General features: G+C 46.2%; 2 protein-coding genes across 29 annotated transcripts in view; one reads left to right on the forward strand and one right to left on the reverse strand.

The window, feature by feature from the left end:
* Cadps (calcium-dependent secretion activator 1) overlaps positions 1-17322 on the reverse strand; it is a 537366-nt gene that overhangs the window by 479646 nt on the left and 40398 nt on the right. The gene's annotated exons all lie outside the window — the stretch shown is intronic.
* On the forward strand, positions 6044-8107 carry LOC123773242 (WASH complex subunit 3-like). Its single transcript, XM_069318173.1, has 2 exons — positions 6044-6146; positions 7545-8107. The coding sequence occupies exons 1-2, from the start codon at positions 6044-6046 to the stop codon at positions 8105-8107; spliced, it is 666 nt and encodes a 221-aa protein (XP_069174274.1).

Raw genomic sequence — 17322 nt, forward strand, 5'->3', positions numbered from 1 at the left:
TGTTAAAAATTCTTCAGGTAAAAATTCCATGTCAATTCCGATATCGTAATTTCCTCTAAATATGACTTTTCTGTACCTTGGGGCGGGAGGGGGCGGGAGGGGGGGGAGGGAGGGGGGGGGGAATACTCAACACTAAAGTGGCATGTTAGTCTCATATTTTACTGTGTTTTAACAGGTAACTGAGAACCCTGGCATTGGTTACGGCCGATGGGGGGCAAAAAATGCCACGAAAATTTACGGTAAGAATTTTGCTGAATAAATTAAGAAACAGATGAACGCTGCAAGGCGATATTTAATTAAAATCTGATTTTTTTCATGTCCCGACTGCGACACCCAGAGGTGTAACCTGTTGCTGGCTCTATGTTTACACTAATAATAATAATAATAATAATAATAATAATAATAATAATAATAATAATAATAATAATATATTCACAAGAAGGTACAATGGGTTGATGAGATTACATAAGATTGGTATTTGTACATTCTTACACGCATAGAGTTTCGGGCAGTGTTACACGCTGAGTTTATTTAGTCTAGAGCTCCCCCACACCTCAACACACTCCCCGGAAGCTGAGGACTCGTGACCCACGGAGTCCTTGTGGTGTTGGGTCTGCAGGTGCTGCACTTGTGTGACCCCTCGGCCCCGTCACTCCTCACCAGCACCACTCTCTGGTCCTCACCAGCACCACTCTCTGGTCCTCACCAGCACCACTCTCTGGTCCTCACTAGCAGCACTCTCTGGTCCTCACCAGCAGCACTCTCTGGTCCTCACCAGCACCACTCTCTGGTCCTCACCAGCAGCACTCTCTGGTCCTCACCAGCAGCACTCTCTGGTCCTCACCAGCAGCACTCTCTGGTCCTCACCAGCACCACTCTCTGGTCCTCACCAGCAGCACTCTCTGGTCCTCACCAGCACCACTCTCTGGTCCTCACCAGCAGCACTCTCTGGTCCTCACCAGCACTTAGTAGCACTATGAGGATGTTTATAACTACAACCTCAACTATATCCTGATATTTCATTGTTTACATTTATAAAGCAGGTTATGAGCTCCGAAGCGCCACCATGATAATGATAAAGTATCGCCATGGATGTTAAAAGCTGCAGCATGGATGGAAGACTCAAGTGAGGCTTAAAGAGAGCCTTAAAGATGTTAGAAAGTTAGCGTAAGAGTAGTGGGAAAATGGGCTAAATTGGAGGAGAAAGTTGTAGAGACAAACTCAATCCATAACTTTAAAAGTAGGCATGATAGGGAATTGGGTCAGGAATTATTGCATTAGACAACCAGTGACTAGAAAAGCGGGGTTCCAAGAGATAGAGCTCGATTCAGCAGTCACAGATAGGTGAGTCACACATGTACGCGCGCGAAGATAAAAATTAAATTCGCCGATCTCTTTCCTTCCCACCTATCAAGATTCCCTTGTGGATCCTTTGATGTAAATATTTAGTCAAAAACTGTCAAGTTTTGAGCAGGAAGTTGGAGTGGTGTGATTCCCTCTCCCTACGCGGTGCCCCATTGCCTCTACACTTTTTATTTCCCGTCATCCGCCTTCTTCACCCTTCTCCCTTCCACATCATCCTGTCAGCCCTCCCCTTCACCTCCCCTTCACCCTTCCACCTTCCTGCCCCTCTTCCAGTCCTCGACCACTCCTCTCCCAGCCTCAATTTTCTCCCTCTCGCGCTCTGACCATTCTTCACTGACCTCCTGGCCACCTTTCTCCGTCCAGGCATTTCCTCTAGCTCTAGTTCCCTCCCTCCCATTCCACTGTCCTCTTCTCCTGGCCCTGCCCCTTCTCTTCCTTCTCTCACCTCGCCTCCCTTCCCTCAACTTCCGCTCATCTTATCTTCTCGCTGCCCAAATTTCCGTGCTAGTGTTCCCTCTCCGCCTCCCCCTTGACCCGTCCCTGGTGTATTGAGCGCCGCTTACACGGTGTGCTCCACGTCTTGTTTATACCGGGCTCTTGCTGCTGCTGCTGCTGGTGGTGGTGGTAGTGGTGGTGGTGCTGGTGGTGGTGGTGGTGGTGATGGTGGTGGTGGTGGTGGTGGTGGTGGTGGTGGTGGTGGTGGTGGTGGTGGTGGTGGTGGTAGTGGTGGTGGTGCTGGTGGTGGTGGTGGTGGTGATGGTGGTGGTGGTGGTGGTGGTGGTGGTGGTGGTGGTAGTGGTGGTGGTGGTGGTGGTGGTAGTGGTGGTGGTGGTGGTGGTGGTGGTGGTGGTGGTGGTGGTGGTGGTGGTGCTGCTGCTGCTGCTGCTAGTGGTGGTGGTGCTGCTGATGGTGCTGGTGCTCCTCGTTGTGGTGGAGGTGGTGCCACTCCTTCTAGTGGTGGTGGTGGTGGTGCTGCTGAGCAGTACTAGGGGACTGGGGAGTGCCAGGGACCGAGTACTTCATCTTAAGATAATAATCTCTGAGACAACCTCAGCCCGACACCCGGACAGTGCCAGACTTCCTCTCTGTGGTAGAGAGAGCATGAACCCCGACCCTCAACCCCGCTGAGAGAGAGGCGAGCTGACCCACAGTAACACCTTACACGCCAAGCAATACAATCATCATATATTGTATTGTGTTGTCAAGCTACAAAGCTGACTCGGGCTTAAAAATTGCATTGTGTGGTGCGTGCAGTCATCCAGCTCCCTTAATCTAACACGGCCACTCTCCCGCACCACTAAACCCACAACAACTATGTGTCTTTGTTTTAAATGTTTAGCTATATATATATATATATATATATATATATATATATATATATATATATATATATATATATATATATATATATATGACTGAAAACTCACACCCCCAGAAGAGACTCGAAACCATACTGCCAGGAGCAACGGAACTGGTATCTACAGGACGCCTTAATCCGCTTGACCATCACGACCGGACAAAAGGAAGTGATAGCCGAAGCTATTTGAACCACTTCCCCGTCGGCACTCGGATGGTAATCTTGGGCATAGCATTTTATCAAATCACCTCATTCTTTGGGGCACACGTGAGGAACACAAATGCGAATAAGCCTGAATGGTCCCCAGGACTATATGCGACCGGTCGCATATAGTCCGGTCGTGATGGTCAAGCGGATTAAGGTGTCCTGTAGATACCAGTTGCTTCGCTCCTGGCAGTATGGGTTCGAGCCACTTCTGGGGTGTGAGTTTTCAGTCGCATATAGTCCTGGGGACCATTCAGGCTTATTCACACACATATATATATATATATATATATATATATATATATATATATATATATATATATATATATATATATATATATATATATATATATATATATATATATATGTCGTACCTAGTAGCCAGAACGCACTTCTCAGCCTACTATGCAAGGCCCGATTTGCCTAATAAGCCAAGTTTTCATGAATTAATGTTTTCTCGACTACCTAACCTACCTAACCTAACCTAACATAACTTTTTCGGCTACCTGACATAACCTAACCTATAAAGATAGGTTAGGTTAGGTTAGGTAGGGTTGGTTAGGTTCGGTCATGTATCTTCGTTAATTTTAGCTCCAATAAAAAAAATTGACCTCATACATAATGAAATGGGTAGCTTTATCATTTCATAAGAAAAAAATTAGAGAAAATATATTAATTCAGGAAAACTTGGCTTATTAGGCAAATCTGGCCTTGCATAGTAGGCTGAGAAGTGCGTTCTGGCTACTAGGTACGACATATATATATATATATATATATATATATATATATATATATATATATATATATTATATATATATATATATATATATATATATATATATATATATATATATACATATATACTTCAAGACGCCGTACCAATATAGAAGCATCAAGAGGAAGTATGGGCCAATAAGCCCTTTGCAGTTACTTCCAGTCTTCCCTCTCATTTATCCAATTTATACCCATTGCACCGTGTTCTGTCTTGTGTTGGTCAAAAGTTTGTTCACCTCATCCAAAACTGTTGCATATATATATATATATTATATATATATATTATATATATATATATATATATATATATATATATATATATATATATATATATATATATATATATACACACACTTTGTTAATAACAGGAAAGGCTTAATTTCGCCTGACAGTGTTCAAAGCCTCAAAAAGTAACCGACAACTTTCATTCCACAATTCAATTTCAATTTCTTTCTTTATTATGCACCTCATACCCATCCCGTGGGCGGTGGTGGAAAGGGTTACAGAGGCCCATAATGGGTTCAGGGACTGAACCCAACAGTTCATTTAGCTAAGCCAGTGACAATTTTTTTAATCTTGTTACACAATTGTTAATTTTACATACACATGTACCTATATATATATATACATTCATTTACACAAATGCATATACATATCAATAATCTTTTTATATCACAAGTTTCACTCCACAACACACACTAACATCACCACAACAATTCCTTTAGAGCTGAATGTCTCCTGTTATTTATACCTTAAAAACTGTGGATGGAGGTGGCTTCTACTACCTCTTTGTCTGGATCCATTTTCTGCTTTTCTTACGTTGTTTAGTGTCCATCCAGGTTCTTTCGTCCTTTTGTTGTTCATCATGAACATTTCCTCCTTTCCCACCTGTTCATTCCCTTGAGTGTTTGACACGCGTCTTTACAATCGTCTCTCGCTTCTACCGTTGTTGGGTCCAGCGCCATCTACCTTTAAAGTTCCGCGTCTCATTGCAAACTCTACTGCTTTATAAGTTTATGTTTGTGCCTTTTGAGGTGGGGGTTCCAGGTCGGGCTTATGTACTATAGAATTGGTCTTACGTAGGTAATGTTCAGAGTTTTTAATTCCTCTTTACTGAGGTTCCTGAGGATGTTTAGATGTTGGCTAGTATCACACATGCCGATGACATTATACTGTTTATGTGTGTGCTTCTGTAGTCAGACTTTTCTACGTCATTATTATTTTTTTCCATTTAGTTGATTCTAGGAAGAGGTTCCCTCCATAGTGTACCACTTTCAGCATCTCGTCTATATTTCCAGCACTTTAAACTTACCTGTATTAAATTACTGGAGCATTTCTTGGACCAACTCGGCAGCCACTGTCTTCCGGCAGTCTCCGACCATTTTCTAGTGCAACAATTTTTGGCCTTTGGTAGAGTATACGTCAAAATGTGCCGTTCTATTAGGAGGATGAGTTGGCTTATCAGCATCCCCAGGCTGTAATTTAGTGCCTTCCCTCCTCCCATGTCTGTTCCTTTTCTTATTCATCGGTACCACATCAGCAGTCTTCCAACTGCTGGGCACCTCGCTCTTCGCCAGTGATGCACTGAAGATCAATGTTAGACTTATACGTAAGGTCTGTGGGGCTTCTTTCATCATACATTATGATAATTACCCGGTCCGACAACTTTCGTTTCATCTAGAACCTGATCAGTCGTCTCATTACCTCTTGTGTTGCAGAAGAGGTAATGAGCCTCATCTCTGAGGTTGACCTCCTCTCTCGCTACTGGCAGCGGGTCTGGTTCATTCTACAATAACCCATGAAGGCTGACATTTATTTGTTCACAGAGAGACTTGACATTTTAGGAAAGATTTTTTTAATTTTGTTCTTGCTTATTTATCCTGTGTTGTCTTGTGTCTGCCATCCTGTCTCCTCGTCTGCTCGTCATCACTGCCACCACCACCTCATTCCCCACTCTTTACTGCCCACTCCTTCTCTTGTAAGAGCTAAAGAATGTGGTTATTATTCTTCCTTATCTATCCCACCCCTATCCTCTTCATTTCTCCATTCCTTCCATCCCTCTCTCCTTCTGTTGCCAGCCGTGTCAAGTCACAACAGGAAGAGAACCATATATATTAGTTGACACGGGTCATTAGTGAGACCCTTCTCCATCCAGGCAGACTGTCTACTTTTCCACCTCTGCCTCCTTACCTCCGGAGGTAAGGAGGACCCCTCTTGGCCATGTGAGAGGGGCCAAACATGGCCTCAAAGAGGGTGGCCCTCTTTGAGGCCATGTTTGACCCCTCTCCCTCTGACCTCCACACATCTCCCCTTCACTGTGTTTACAACACGTTGACACTTGACATGTACAAGGACCGTGGAATCCAAGGCACCAGTTCTGGTAGGAACCGTTTCACCGCTGTTCCTGGACCAAGCCTCCTGCAAGTAGGTCTAGGCTCTGTGATTGGTCAGTGGTGCCCTGCAGGAGCATGGTCAATGTGCTTTAGTAAGCGGAGCTTAATAGCAGGTCTGTGTAATATATTTTAAGAAATGTTTAAAGTGTGAGTGAAAAGTAAAAGTCTTAAAGTGAAAGTGAGAGTTGGGGCTGTGTACACTGATATAGTCACTATATGTGACTATATCGGTCACCATATGTGACCGATTTGATGATAACGATCATGTATATCTTGCCTTAGCATGTGGTGTTGGGGGTTGAGTGCTGGGGACAAGCCTCCCGGTCCTCACCACTTTTACCAGTCGTCCGTGGTGTGGCTGGTACCCTACTAGTTATATCAGTGTGTGTCTCATGTACATGTCTTTCTAAGGTTTGAATCCTTCACAGAATATAACGGAAACCCCACAGGGAAATGTCATATATATGTCAAAATGTCAAAATGAAAATTTTTCTCTTCCAAAGAAAATGTCAAAATGTCAGTCTGGTGTTGACAACGGTCCTGATCGGGCGAAACGTTCCTCTTTCTTTTCCATTTATCTGTGGATTTTCCGCATACAAATGATGAGTGTTTCGTTGATGTACTGGACTTGTACCGATGACTGACTCTGAATATAATGCATGAGTTATATAACATGTGTGATGTAACTAAAGCTTGAGCTTGTAAAACTATTATAATCACTCTGTGGGTAAATGATTAATAATATACAAGTTTCTATAGCAACTTTCTTACTCTGTCAAAGTAGGAGAGAAATATATATATATGTATGTATATATATATATATATATATATATATATATATATATATATATATATATATATATATATATATATATAATGTATCTACTCATGTGTACTCACCTAGTTGTGCTTGCGGGAGTAGAGTTCTGGCTCTTTGGTCCCGCCTCTCAATAGTCAGTCAACTAGTATACAGATTCCTAAGTCTATTGGGCCCTTATCATATCTACATTTGAAACTGTGTATGGAGTCAGCCTCCACCACATCACTGCCTAATGCATTCTATCTGTTAACTACTCTGACCCTGAAAACATCTTTCTAACGTCTCTGTGGCTCATCTGAGTACTAAGTTTCCACCTGTGTCCCCTTGTTCGTGTTCCACCCGTGCTAAAGAATTTGTCTTTGTCAAACCCCTTTGTCTTTGCCCTGTCAATTCCCCTGAGAATTTTGTAGGTGGTTATCATATCTCCCCTTACTATTCTGTTTTCCAGGGACGTGTGTATGTGTATATGTGTAAGCTGATCAAAATTACATTTCAGTATTTCAATGGATCTGCTAGTAGCCGTCTTCAGATTTATTTAATTTAGTTCTCGTCTAATGACTCTTTTTAAGAGTTCTATTTAATAGCCCAAGATAATGTCCGGACAAAACTATTCCTACCTGATAACTGTTAGAGGAGCCTCACACCAAGAGCTGTGAGGCTCCACCACAGCCCACGGAGCCTCACACCAAGAGCTGTGAGGCTCCACCACAGCCCACGGAGCCTCACACCAAGAGCTGTGAGGCTCCACCACAGCCCACGGAGCCTCACACCAAGAGCTGTGAGGCTCCACCACAGCCCACGGAGCCTCACACCAAGAGCTGTGAGGCTCCACCACAGCCCACGGAGCCTCACACCAAGAGCTGTGAGGCTCCACCACAGCCCACGGAGCCTCACACCAAGAGCTGTGAGGCTCCACCACAGCCCACGGAGCCTCACAACAAGAGCTGTGAGGCTCCACCACAGCCCACGGAGCCTCACAACAAGAGCTGTGAGGCTCCACCACAGCCCACGGAGCCTCACACCAAGAGCTGTGAGGCTCCACCACAGCCCACGGAGCCTCACACCAAGAGCTGTGAGGCTCCACCACAGCCCACGGAGCCTCACACCAAGAGCTGTGAGGCTCCACCACAGCCCACGGAGCCTCACAACAAGAGCTGTGAGGCTCCACCACAGCCCACGGAGCCTCGCCCATAAGAATGTCGACGAAGGGCGTTGATTAAACTCATTTTTGCAGAGGCCAAACTGCTTCCATTACGGCGAGCACTGCCGCCGCTCCCAGAGCTCGCCCTTACTGCCATCTCCCATAAGGCTCTTTTTTCAAATAGCAAAACGACTTGCTGGCAATTTTCATCCCCCTCTTACGGATGGCCTTATGTCCCTGTAGCACGGATGGGAGGGGGGGGAGGGAGGGGGGGGGAGGGGGAGGGGGTGGCTGGGAGGGGGGAGAGAGAGGGAGGGGGGCAGGCGACGTGTGTACCTACCTATCAGTGACTACGAGGCTGTGAGGACTAGTTCTTTGTGTCCCGAGTCGTTTGTATCGGGTGCAGGTTTGTACTATAACTTGATGGTTGAGAACCTTATATCTGGACTTGAAGCTGTGGATGGAGATGGCGTCTATGATTTATTCCTTCAGTTCATTCCACTTCTTCCATCTATGTTCTCTTGCCCTACTTTTACTCAAGCTAATGAGGCTGTTCTTGTCCAACTTGTTTACTCCGCTCGGTATTTTGTATGTTGTGATCATATACCCTCTCTTTCCTCTCTCCTCAAACATTAAGAGATTTACTTCCACTAACCTATCATCGTAGATTAACCCGCTTGGATGTGTGTGTGTGTGTGTGTGTGTGTGTGTGTGTGTGTGTGTGTGTGTGTGTGTGTGTGTGTGTGTGTGTGTGTGTGTGTGTGTGTGTGTGTGTGTCCTAGTCTAGACGTGTTCGCAAGATCGAGGGTTTTCTTGTATTTACATATGAAACTACGTACTGCGTTAGCTCAACAACTTCTTGATATTCGCCTATTTATTTTGATTTATTTATTAATACAGTACTGCAAATACAAGAGTTGTTACATTCTTGTACAGCCACCAGCACTCATAGCGTTTGGGCAGGTCCTTAATCCTAAAATTCCCCGGAATACCACCCGGCGAAGTGTTTAACAACCAGGTACCCATTCACTGCTGGGTGAACAGAGGCAACATTTAAGGATTGGTACCCGGTCAATCCTCCCCGGCCAGGAGACGAACCCAGGCCAAAGCGCTTGCAGAGCGCCGAGCGAGTGTTTTACCACTACGCCACTTTACCTATTTATGCCTGCAGGATAAAGCTTCCGAACTCTGACCCTCACCTTTCCGGTCGCCGGTCCGAAAGTAATGACGTACATTTATTACACGAACAACGGGTTCGAGATCCACCTTAAGTACAGTCTCTAAGGAAAGCAACTTACATATGCAGTGACCTTGTGTCATAATTGCGGGCGATGAGTCACAATAACGTGGCTGAAGAATGTTGACCAGACCACACACTAGAAGGTGAAGGGACGACGACGTTTCGGTCCGTCCTGGAAAATTCTCAAGTCGATTCAATCGACTTGAGAATGGTCGATTGAGAATCCTCAATCGACTTGAGAATGGTCCAGGACGGACCGAAACGTCGTCGTCCCTTCACTTTCTAGTGTGTGGTTTGTGTTATAATTCTCTCTGGTCATCAGTGCCGCCACCTCTCCGGAGAGCAGCAGTGGTCATCCACCCACATTTACGACCTATAGTTAGCACTGACGAGAACTGGTTAAATTTCTGGTAATAGATCACTTGAAATTAAATATTCGCAAACTTCTGGAACATTTGTTATAGAGCTGTCTCTAAATTCGTGCATCTTTTGTGAGTCATTCCCAGCCCATCATGAGGAAATACTCTCCCAATATATTCCACCAGTGTCATATTCTCCTGTATGTCATATGTCATGACTATGTCATGGTTATGACATCATGGTTATGATATCAAACTACCTAAATAATTGTATTTGTTCAACATTTGTCACAGTTATTCAGGTAACGTATTTCATTAGTTGCAAAGCTGGATGGTTCTATGATCCAACATTTATCGATAGTTCACATAATATTACAAAACTGTCACATAACTTCCGGCATGAAGCTAGTTATGGTGGGTGTTGTGTGTGACGTGTGACGGGACAGTGTGTGGGAGCACACACCTGGCCACCAGGTCCTCCTGTGTGACGTGTGACGGGACTGTGTGGGAGCACACACCTGGCCACCAGGTCCTCCTGTGTGACGTGTGACGGGACTGTGTGGGAGCACACACCTGGCCACCAGGTCCTCCTGTGTGACGGGTCAGTGTGTGGGAGCACACACCTGGCCACCAGGTCCTCCTGTGTGACGGGACAGTGTGTGGGAGCACACACCTGGCCACCAGGTCCTCCTGTGTGACGGGACAGTGTGTGGGAGCACACACCTGGCCACCAGGTCCTCCTGTGTGACGTGTGACGGGACTGTGTGGGAGCACACACCTGGCCACCAGGTCCTCCTGTGTGACGTGTGACGGGACAGTGTGTGGGAGCACACACCTGGCCACCAGGTCCTCCTGTGTGACGTGTGACGGGACTGTGTGGGAGCACACACCTGGCCACCAGGTCCTCCTGTGTGACGTGTGACGGGACAGTGTGTGGGAGCACACACCTGGCCACCAGGTCCTCCTGTGTGACGTGTGACGGGACTGTGTGGGAGCACACACCTGGCCACCAGGTCCTCCTGTGTGACGTGTGACGGGACTGTGTGGGAGCACACACCTGGCCACCAGGTCCTCCTGTGTGACGTGTGACGGGACAGTGTGTGGGAGCACACACCTGGCCACCAGGTCCTCCTGTGTGACGTGTGACGGGACAGTGTGTGGGAGCACACAACTGGCCACCAGGTCCTCCTGTGTGACGGGACAGTGTGTGGGAGCACACAACTGGCCACCAGGTCCTCCTGTGTGACGGGACAGTGTGTGGGAGCACACAACTGGCCACCAGGTCCTCCTGTGTGACGGGACAGTGTGTGGGAGCACACAACTGGCCACCAGGTCCTCCTGTGTGACGGGACAGTGTGTGGGAGCACACAACTGGCCACCAGGTCCTCCTGTGTGACGTGGTCCACACATACACACAAGAGACCATGCACCAGCTGCAAGATTTGTTTGCAACTCCATAATGGAGTTAAGACATCCAATGATCAGTTTCAAGACTGTAACAATCTACCAAAACTTACACAAATTCCAATGCACACAAAAACACAAACGAACACACACAAGTATACACAAACAGGCACATATATGCACACAAGTACACACACACATGAAGAGCCAAACACACACACACCTGACACACACGAACACCTTGCAAGGCGAGGGCCTGAGCCTGGTGAAGAGGGAATACAGGAAGCTATACATAGCAAGGTGTCACTTTCAGCGGCCCTCCTTTTCTCCCTCGCTCTCTCTCAGCCTTCACAAACCCTCCTGTAATGGCATTTGGCCACCCCATTGCCCCTGACTCCCTGCCGTCAGCCCCTGGTGGCCCGCCGGGTCCCTAGCACTTCACAGCCTAGTCCGCCCCTCCCACACCGCCACCCAACTTCCACCAGCAGAAGGCACGACACAGCAACGTCCAGCTGCACCCTTCCTCCCCAGGACATGTCTGAACACAGTGACTGATCCTCGGGGGTATTTCGTGGCCGAGGTTTTAAATGTCTGTCTGTCTCGTTGTGTGTGAAGACCGTGTCTAGCCTTGCTGGCTCATCACCTCTCTTCTCTCCTCCCGGCAAATTGTATTATGAGTTACTTTATACGGCCAAGCCACACACATGAGAGTAAAGGAAGTGAAGAGGTTTCGGTCCGTTCTGGACCATTATGGTCCGTTCTGGACCATAATGGTCCGTTCTGGACCATCATGGTCCGTCCTGGACCATCATGGTCCGTCCTGGACCATCATGGTCCGTCCTGGACCATTATCAAGACGTGTAACAAAGTACCGTGCTACAGTGTAAGGAGGTTCTTGGCCCGAGAACTGGAGGTCGACAAGTGGAGTACATTGGAGAGGTTGAAGCCAGTTCCCTCCACAACTTTAAGACAAAATATGATGAAAACATTAATGTTGAGAGAGATAATGAGCGCGTGGTAAACACGGAGCCAGGGGGGCGGGTATAGTGAGCTACGTCTCACTCTACATACTACCTCAATACTGGAACACTTGATCATATACTCCACTTGTACCCAAGAATGAATATGTAATGCTTCAGTTATACAATGTATGTGATGTAACTATAACTTGGAGCTTGTTGTAGCCAGTAAACATTATACTCGCTCCAGTCTCTCATTATCTTAATGGCATAACTAATTAGCACTAATTACAGAAGCTACAATCTTTTCCCCAATTACAGGTAATATTCTTTTCATCCTGCTGGAGGAAGCTGAGGTGTAGTTACCAAATATAAGCAAGCTTGAATTGAATAGCCAACGGGCTCACCATAGCCCGTGCTACATGGACTCTTCGTTCTGAGTAGCTAAATCTGAAACAACAACAACAACAACATGAATAGCCACATATACGGCACCGCTCCTGTGCCAGGTAAGTCCACTACGGGCTCACCATAGCCCGTGCTATTTGCCCCGCTCCTGTGCCAGGTATGTTACGGGCTCACCACAGCCCGTGCTACTTGGAACTTGTTTCGAGTAGCTGAATCTATACCAACAGCAACAATGAATAGCCAACAGTACAATTTCCACAGTCAAGAATGTAGCACTCGGCGTAGGCAGTTCTAAGAGTCTCCAAGACGCTACAGCTTCGACACAGAACAGACAGCAGACTAGGAACGCATCGAGCTACAACGCTCTCCCACATAGAGCTCCACGACTCTGGCCTCACTCAGCTCTCTGCTCCAGGCTTCGTCTCAACGTCTACGACACTGCTGTATCCAGGACTACTAAATAAATATGAAACTCACTAAACACTATCTAATCCACCCAACAACGTAACATAATCGTACGTTACATTGTAAAAGCTCCTTAATCACCTTCAGTGGTTGGTTAAGTGCTTACTAATACACTTGTTTTTATAGTAACTATATGACTGTAAAACCAGGACATTATATATGTATGTATATATACATACATACATATATATTATATATTAATATTATATATGTGTATATATATATATATATATATATATATATATATATATATATATATATATATATATATATATATATATAAAGTATGTGTATACAGGGTATGTGGGTATGTGTAAGCTGGTGAGGATTGCATTTCACCTTTGTAAACGCACATTATTAACTTTATGTAAAAAAGATACCTTCATCACTGTTAATGTAGAACAGACGTAAACCTATGTATTTATGAGTATAGGTTAAATAAGCTTGTTAAAAGCACTACAATCACCTTCCGTGGTTGATCAAGATACCCCTGAACTATATGTTTAACACATGTCTGCAACACGGCTGGCCATGGAGCATCACGGTACACCCCGCTGTATCACGGTACACCCCGCTGTATCACGGTACACCCCGCTGTATCACGGTACACCCCGCTGCATCACGGTACACTCCGCTGCAAGATACTGGAGCTACACGTGGATACACGTGGAAGATACTGGAGGGCCAAGTACCAAATCTACACAGTAAAATAACAACGTACTGGAGTGAACGACATGGAGGAAAATGCAGAATAAAACCAGTGAAGAGCAGAGGTGCCATAGGCACAATCAGAGAACACTGTATAAACATCAGAGGTCCGCGGTTGTTCAACATCCTCCCAGCGAGCATAAGAAATATTGCTGGAACAATCGTGGACATTTTCAAGAGGAAACTAGATTGTTTTCTTCAAGGAGTGCCGGACCAACCGGGCTGTGGTGGGTATGTGCGCCTGCGGGCCGCTCCAAGCAACAGCCTGGTGGACCAAACTCTCATAAGTCAAGCCTGGCCTCGGGCCGGGCTTGGAGAGTAGAAGAACTCCCAGAACCCCATCAACCAGGTATCAACCAGGTACCTATCAATCACGATTTCATGAAAATAATTTGATGTGTACCGGGTAGCGGGTGTGAAGAGGCCCGGTCTGCGGAGCAGATACGGTGCCTGGCAGGAGTGCCACAGCAGCTGTTACTCTGCTCCAGTCACCCCTTGTCTGTATGGCACCCCTCGCCCTCCCGGACCCGCCACACACACACTCTAATACAATGGCACTTTCAATCTCTGTTATCATGGCACTTTCTCGCATACTGTTTTAGTGTTCGTGTGTATTTACTTATTTGTATTTACCTGTGTGTTCCTGCAGGATCGAGCTCTTAGCTCTCGGACCCCGATTTTCTGCTCGACATATTTTATCTATCATATAATCATTCATATATTTTTGTCACCCCCCACACACATACATCCCCTGGATACAGCTCACAAGAGCCGACTACCACTCAGGTGAACAGTGGCATCAGCTGAAAGATCCCACTGAGTATGCGCGCGTGTGCGTGGGTGTATAAGTATCTAAGTGTGATATTACTTAAGTGTAGTCACAGGACCCATTCACTTACTTACATTCATCCTGTGATTACCTGGGTACCTGGCTCCCCAGCTACGCTGGGGAGCCGGTCGGCCGACCGGACAGCACGCTGGGCTTGTGATCCTGTGGTCCTGGGTTCGATCCCAGGCGCCGGCGAGAAACAATGGGCAGAATTTCTTTCACCTTATGCCCCTGTTACCTAGCAGTGAAATAGGTACCTGGGTGTTAGTCAACTGTCCCGGGCTGCTTCCTGCGGGTGGAGGCCTGGTCGAGGACCGGGCCGCGGGGACACTAAAGCCCCGAAATCATCTCAAGATAACCTCAAGAAGATACGCTCGTGGTGTCCCGTCTTCCCAGTACTCTTTGTCGTATAACGCTTTGACACTACTGACGGTCTTGGCCTCCACCACCTTCTCACTTAGCTTGTTCCAACCGTCTTCCACTCTGTTTGCAAAGAAAACTTTCTAATATTTTTTCGGCACCTTTGTTTCCTTTGCTAGAATCTGTGTGCTTACCTACTTGTGCTTGCGGGGGTTGAGCTTTGACTCTTTTTGTCCCGTCTCTTTGGGCCCGTCAATCAATCAACTGATTTTGGGGAGTCCTCCCCCCCCCCACTCACACACCATTCCCCCCCTCTCCCCGGCACGAAGCAGCCCGTAGCAATTGTCTAACTCCCAGGTACCTATTTACTGCTAGATGAACAGAGGCATCAGGGTGAAAGAAACTCTGCCCATTTGTTTCCACCATCGCCGGGGCTCGATCCCCGGACCCTAGGACTACGAATCCGAGCGTTGTGCATTCAGCCGTCAGGCTGAATGCAGAGTGTGGGAGAGGAGAGTGTGGGTTATCTCGAGATCTTGAGGTTATCTTGAGATGATTTCGGGGCTTTAGTATCCCCGCAGCCCGGTCCTCGACCAGGCCTCCACCCGCAGGAAGCAGCCCGTGACAGCTGACTAACACCCAGGTACCTATTTTACTGCTAGGTAACAGGGGCATAGGGTGAAAGAAATTCTGCCCATTGTTTCTCGTCGGCGCCTGGGATCGAACCCAGGACCACAGGATCACAATACCAGTGTGCTGTCCGCTCGGCCGACCGGCTCCCCACAGTGGGAGAGCAGAGTGTGGGAGGCGTCATCAACACCCAGCAGACAGCGCCACACGGGGGGGGGGGGAGCGCCCCAGCCGTCCCGCGCCTTGACGTAAACACCCATAACGATTACTTCTATTTCCGGAGACGAGCTGCGCACTTGTTGTATCTCGGCGCCTCGTGTGTGTGTGTGTGTGTGTGTGTGTGTGTGTGTGTGTGTGTGTGTGTGTGTGTGTGTGTGTGTGTGTGTGTGTGTGTGTGTCTCCCCCCAGCCTGTCCTCAGGTCAGGCTGGTCAAACCGGCGGTCATCCCCCAAAGATTTATTCATCAATTTTAAGTACTATATATTAAAAATAGGTTTGTTCTCGCATATAAATTAATATATATATATATATATATATATATATATATATATATATATATATATATATATAGTGAATTGTAAATTATAGGGTAAATTGTAAATTGAATTGTAAACACAATATATATATATATATATATATATATATATATATATATATATATATATATATATATATATATATAATGTGACAAATGGAAGACATAACAAGAAACAATGGGTATTAGTTGGATATGAGAGCATAAGAATGGAAGTAACTGCAGAGGGCCTATTGGCCCATACTTCCTCTTGATGCTGTCTCAAGAGGTCCGAACCTGGCATCCTGGAAGTGACTATAAACATCTGTGACAACATTACAGCAATAGCCGAAGGGATGTATGATCAAAGGGAACAAAGTATATAAATACATAAGTGTTTTTTTATTGTATCGTGTCCTGGTGTGTACAGCGTTAAGTTACGATGTATTAGCTTAGGTTAGGTTTTATCCTAACCTTATCAAAACCAACCTGTGTTAGGGTGGTTTTCACTAGGCTATGAAGTTATTCAACTCCACTAGTGAGGAGTGTTGACCAGACCACACACTAGAAGGTGAAGGGACGACGACGTTTCGGTCCGTCTTGGACCATTCTCAAGTCGATTATGTGGTGAGGAGTCTTAATGAACGATGTCACTTGTACCCGGCACCGGACCGCTTGCCCGAACCTCACACCCAGGAGAAAACATCTGGTCATTATCGAGAACTTCAGGGTCCAGACTCACGAAGCAGTTACGCAAGTACTTACGAACGTGTACACCTTTCCTCAATCTTTGACGACTTTGGTTACATTTATTAAACAGCTTACAAACATGAAAACTTCCCAATCAACTGTTGTTATTGTTATAAACAGCCTCCTGGTGCTTCGGAGCTCATTAACTGTTTAATAATTGTAAACAAAGTCGCCAAAGTTTGAGGAAAGATGTACAGGTACGTAAGTGCTTGCGTAACTGCTTTGTGAATCTGGCCCCCAGGAGATTTAAAATTACATCAGATCACTAAGAGCGACATCCGTGATCCAGTGGGTACAACATCTAAGAGTAACGTTAATTCAACGCTGGTAGAGTTAATTTACCGTTGAATTAACGTTACTCCTGGATATTGTACCTACAGGGTTATTGGAAATAACATTAGGTCAATGAGAAGCAAATCTGGTGACTGCACAATAAATGCCAGCAGCGGAAATTAGATCTGGTTCTGGGAAATGGAACCAGGGACCAGAGGATCAACACCTCATGGTGATGCCTTTGTGAGTTAACCCAGACCCAGCCTCCCGCCGCCCACCTTCCCGCTCCAGCACACCAACTGCTCTCAAACACACCCCACGGAGCAACTAGACGCAAGGCGGTAGGTGTGTGTGTGTGTGTGTGTGTGT

Source organism: Procambarus clarkii, chromosome 89 (assembly GCF_040958095.1).
Source record: "Procambarus clarkii isolate CNS0578487 chromosome 89, FALCON_Pclarkii_2.0, whole genome shotgun sequence".
Classification (NCBI taxonomy): domain Eukaryota; kingdom Metazoa; phylum Arthropoda; class Malacostraca; order Decapoda; family Cambaridae; genus Procambarus; species Procambarus clarkii.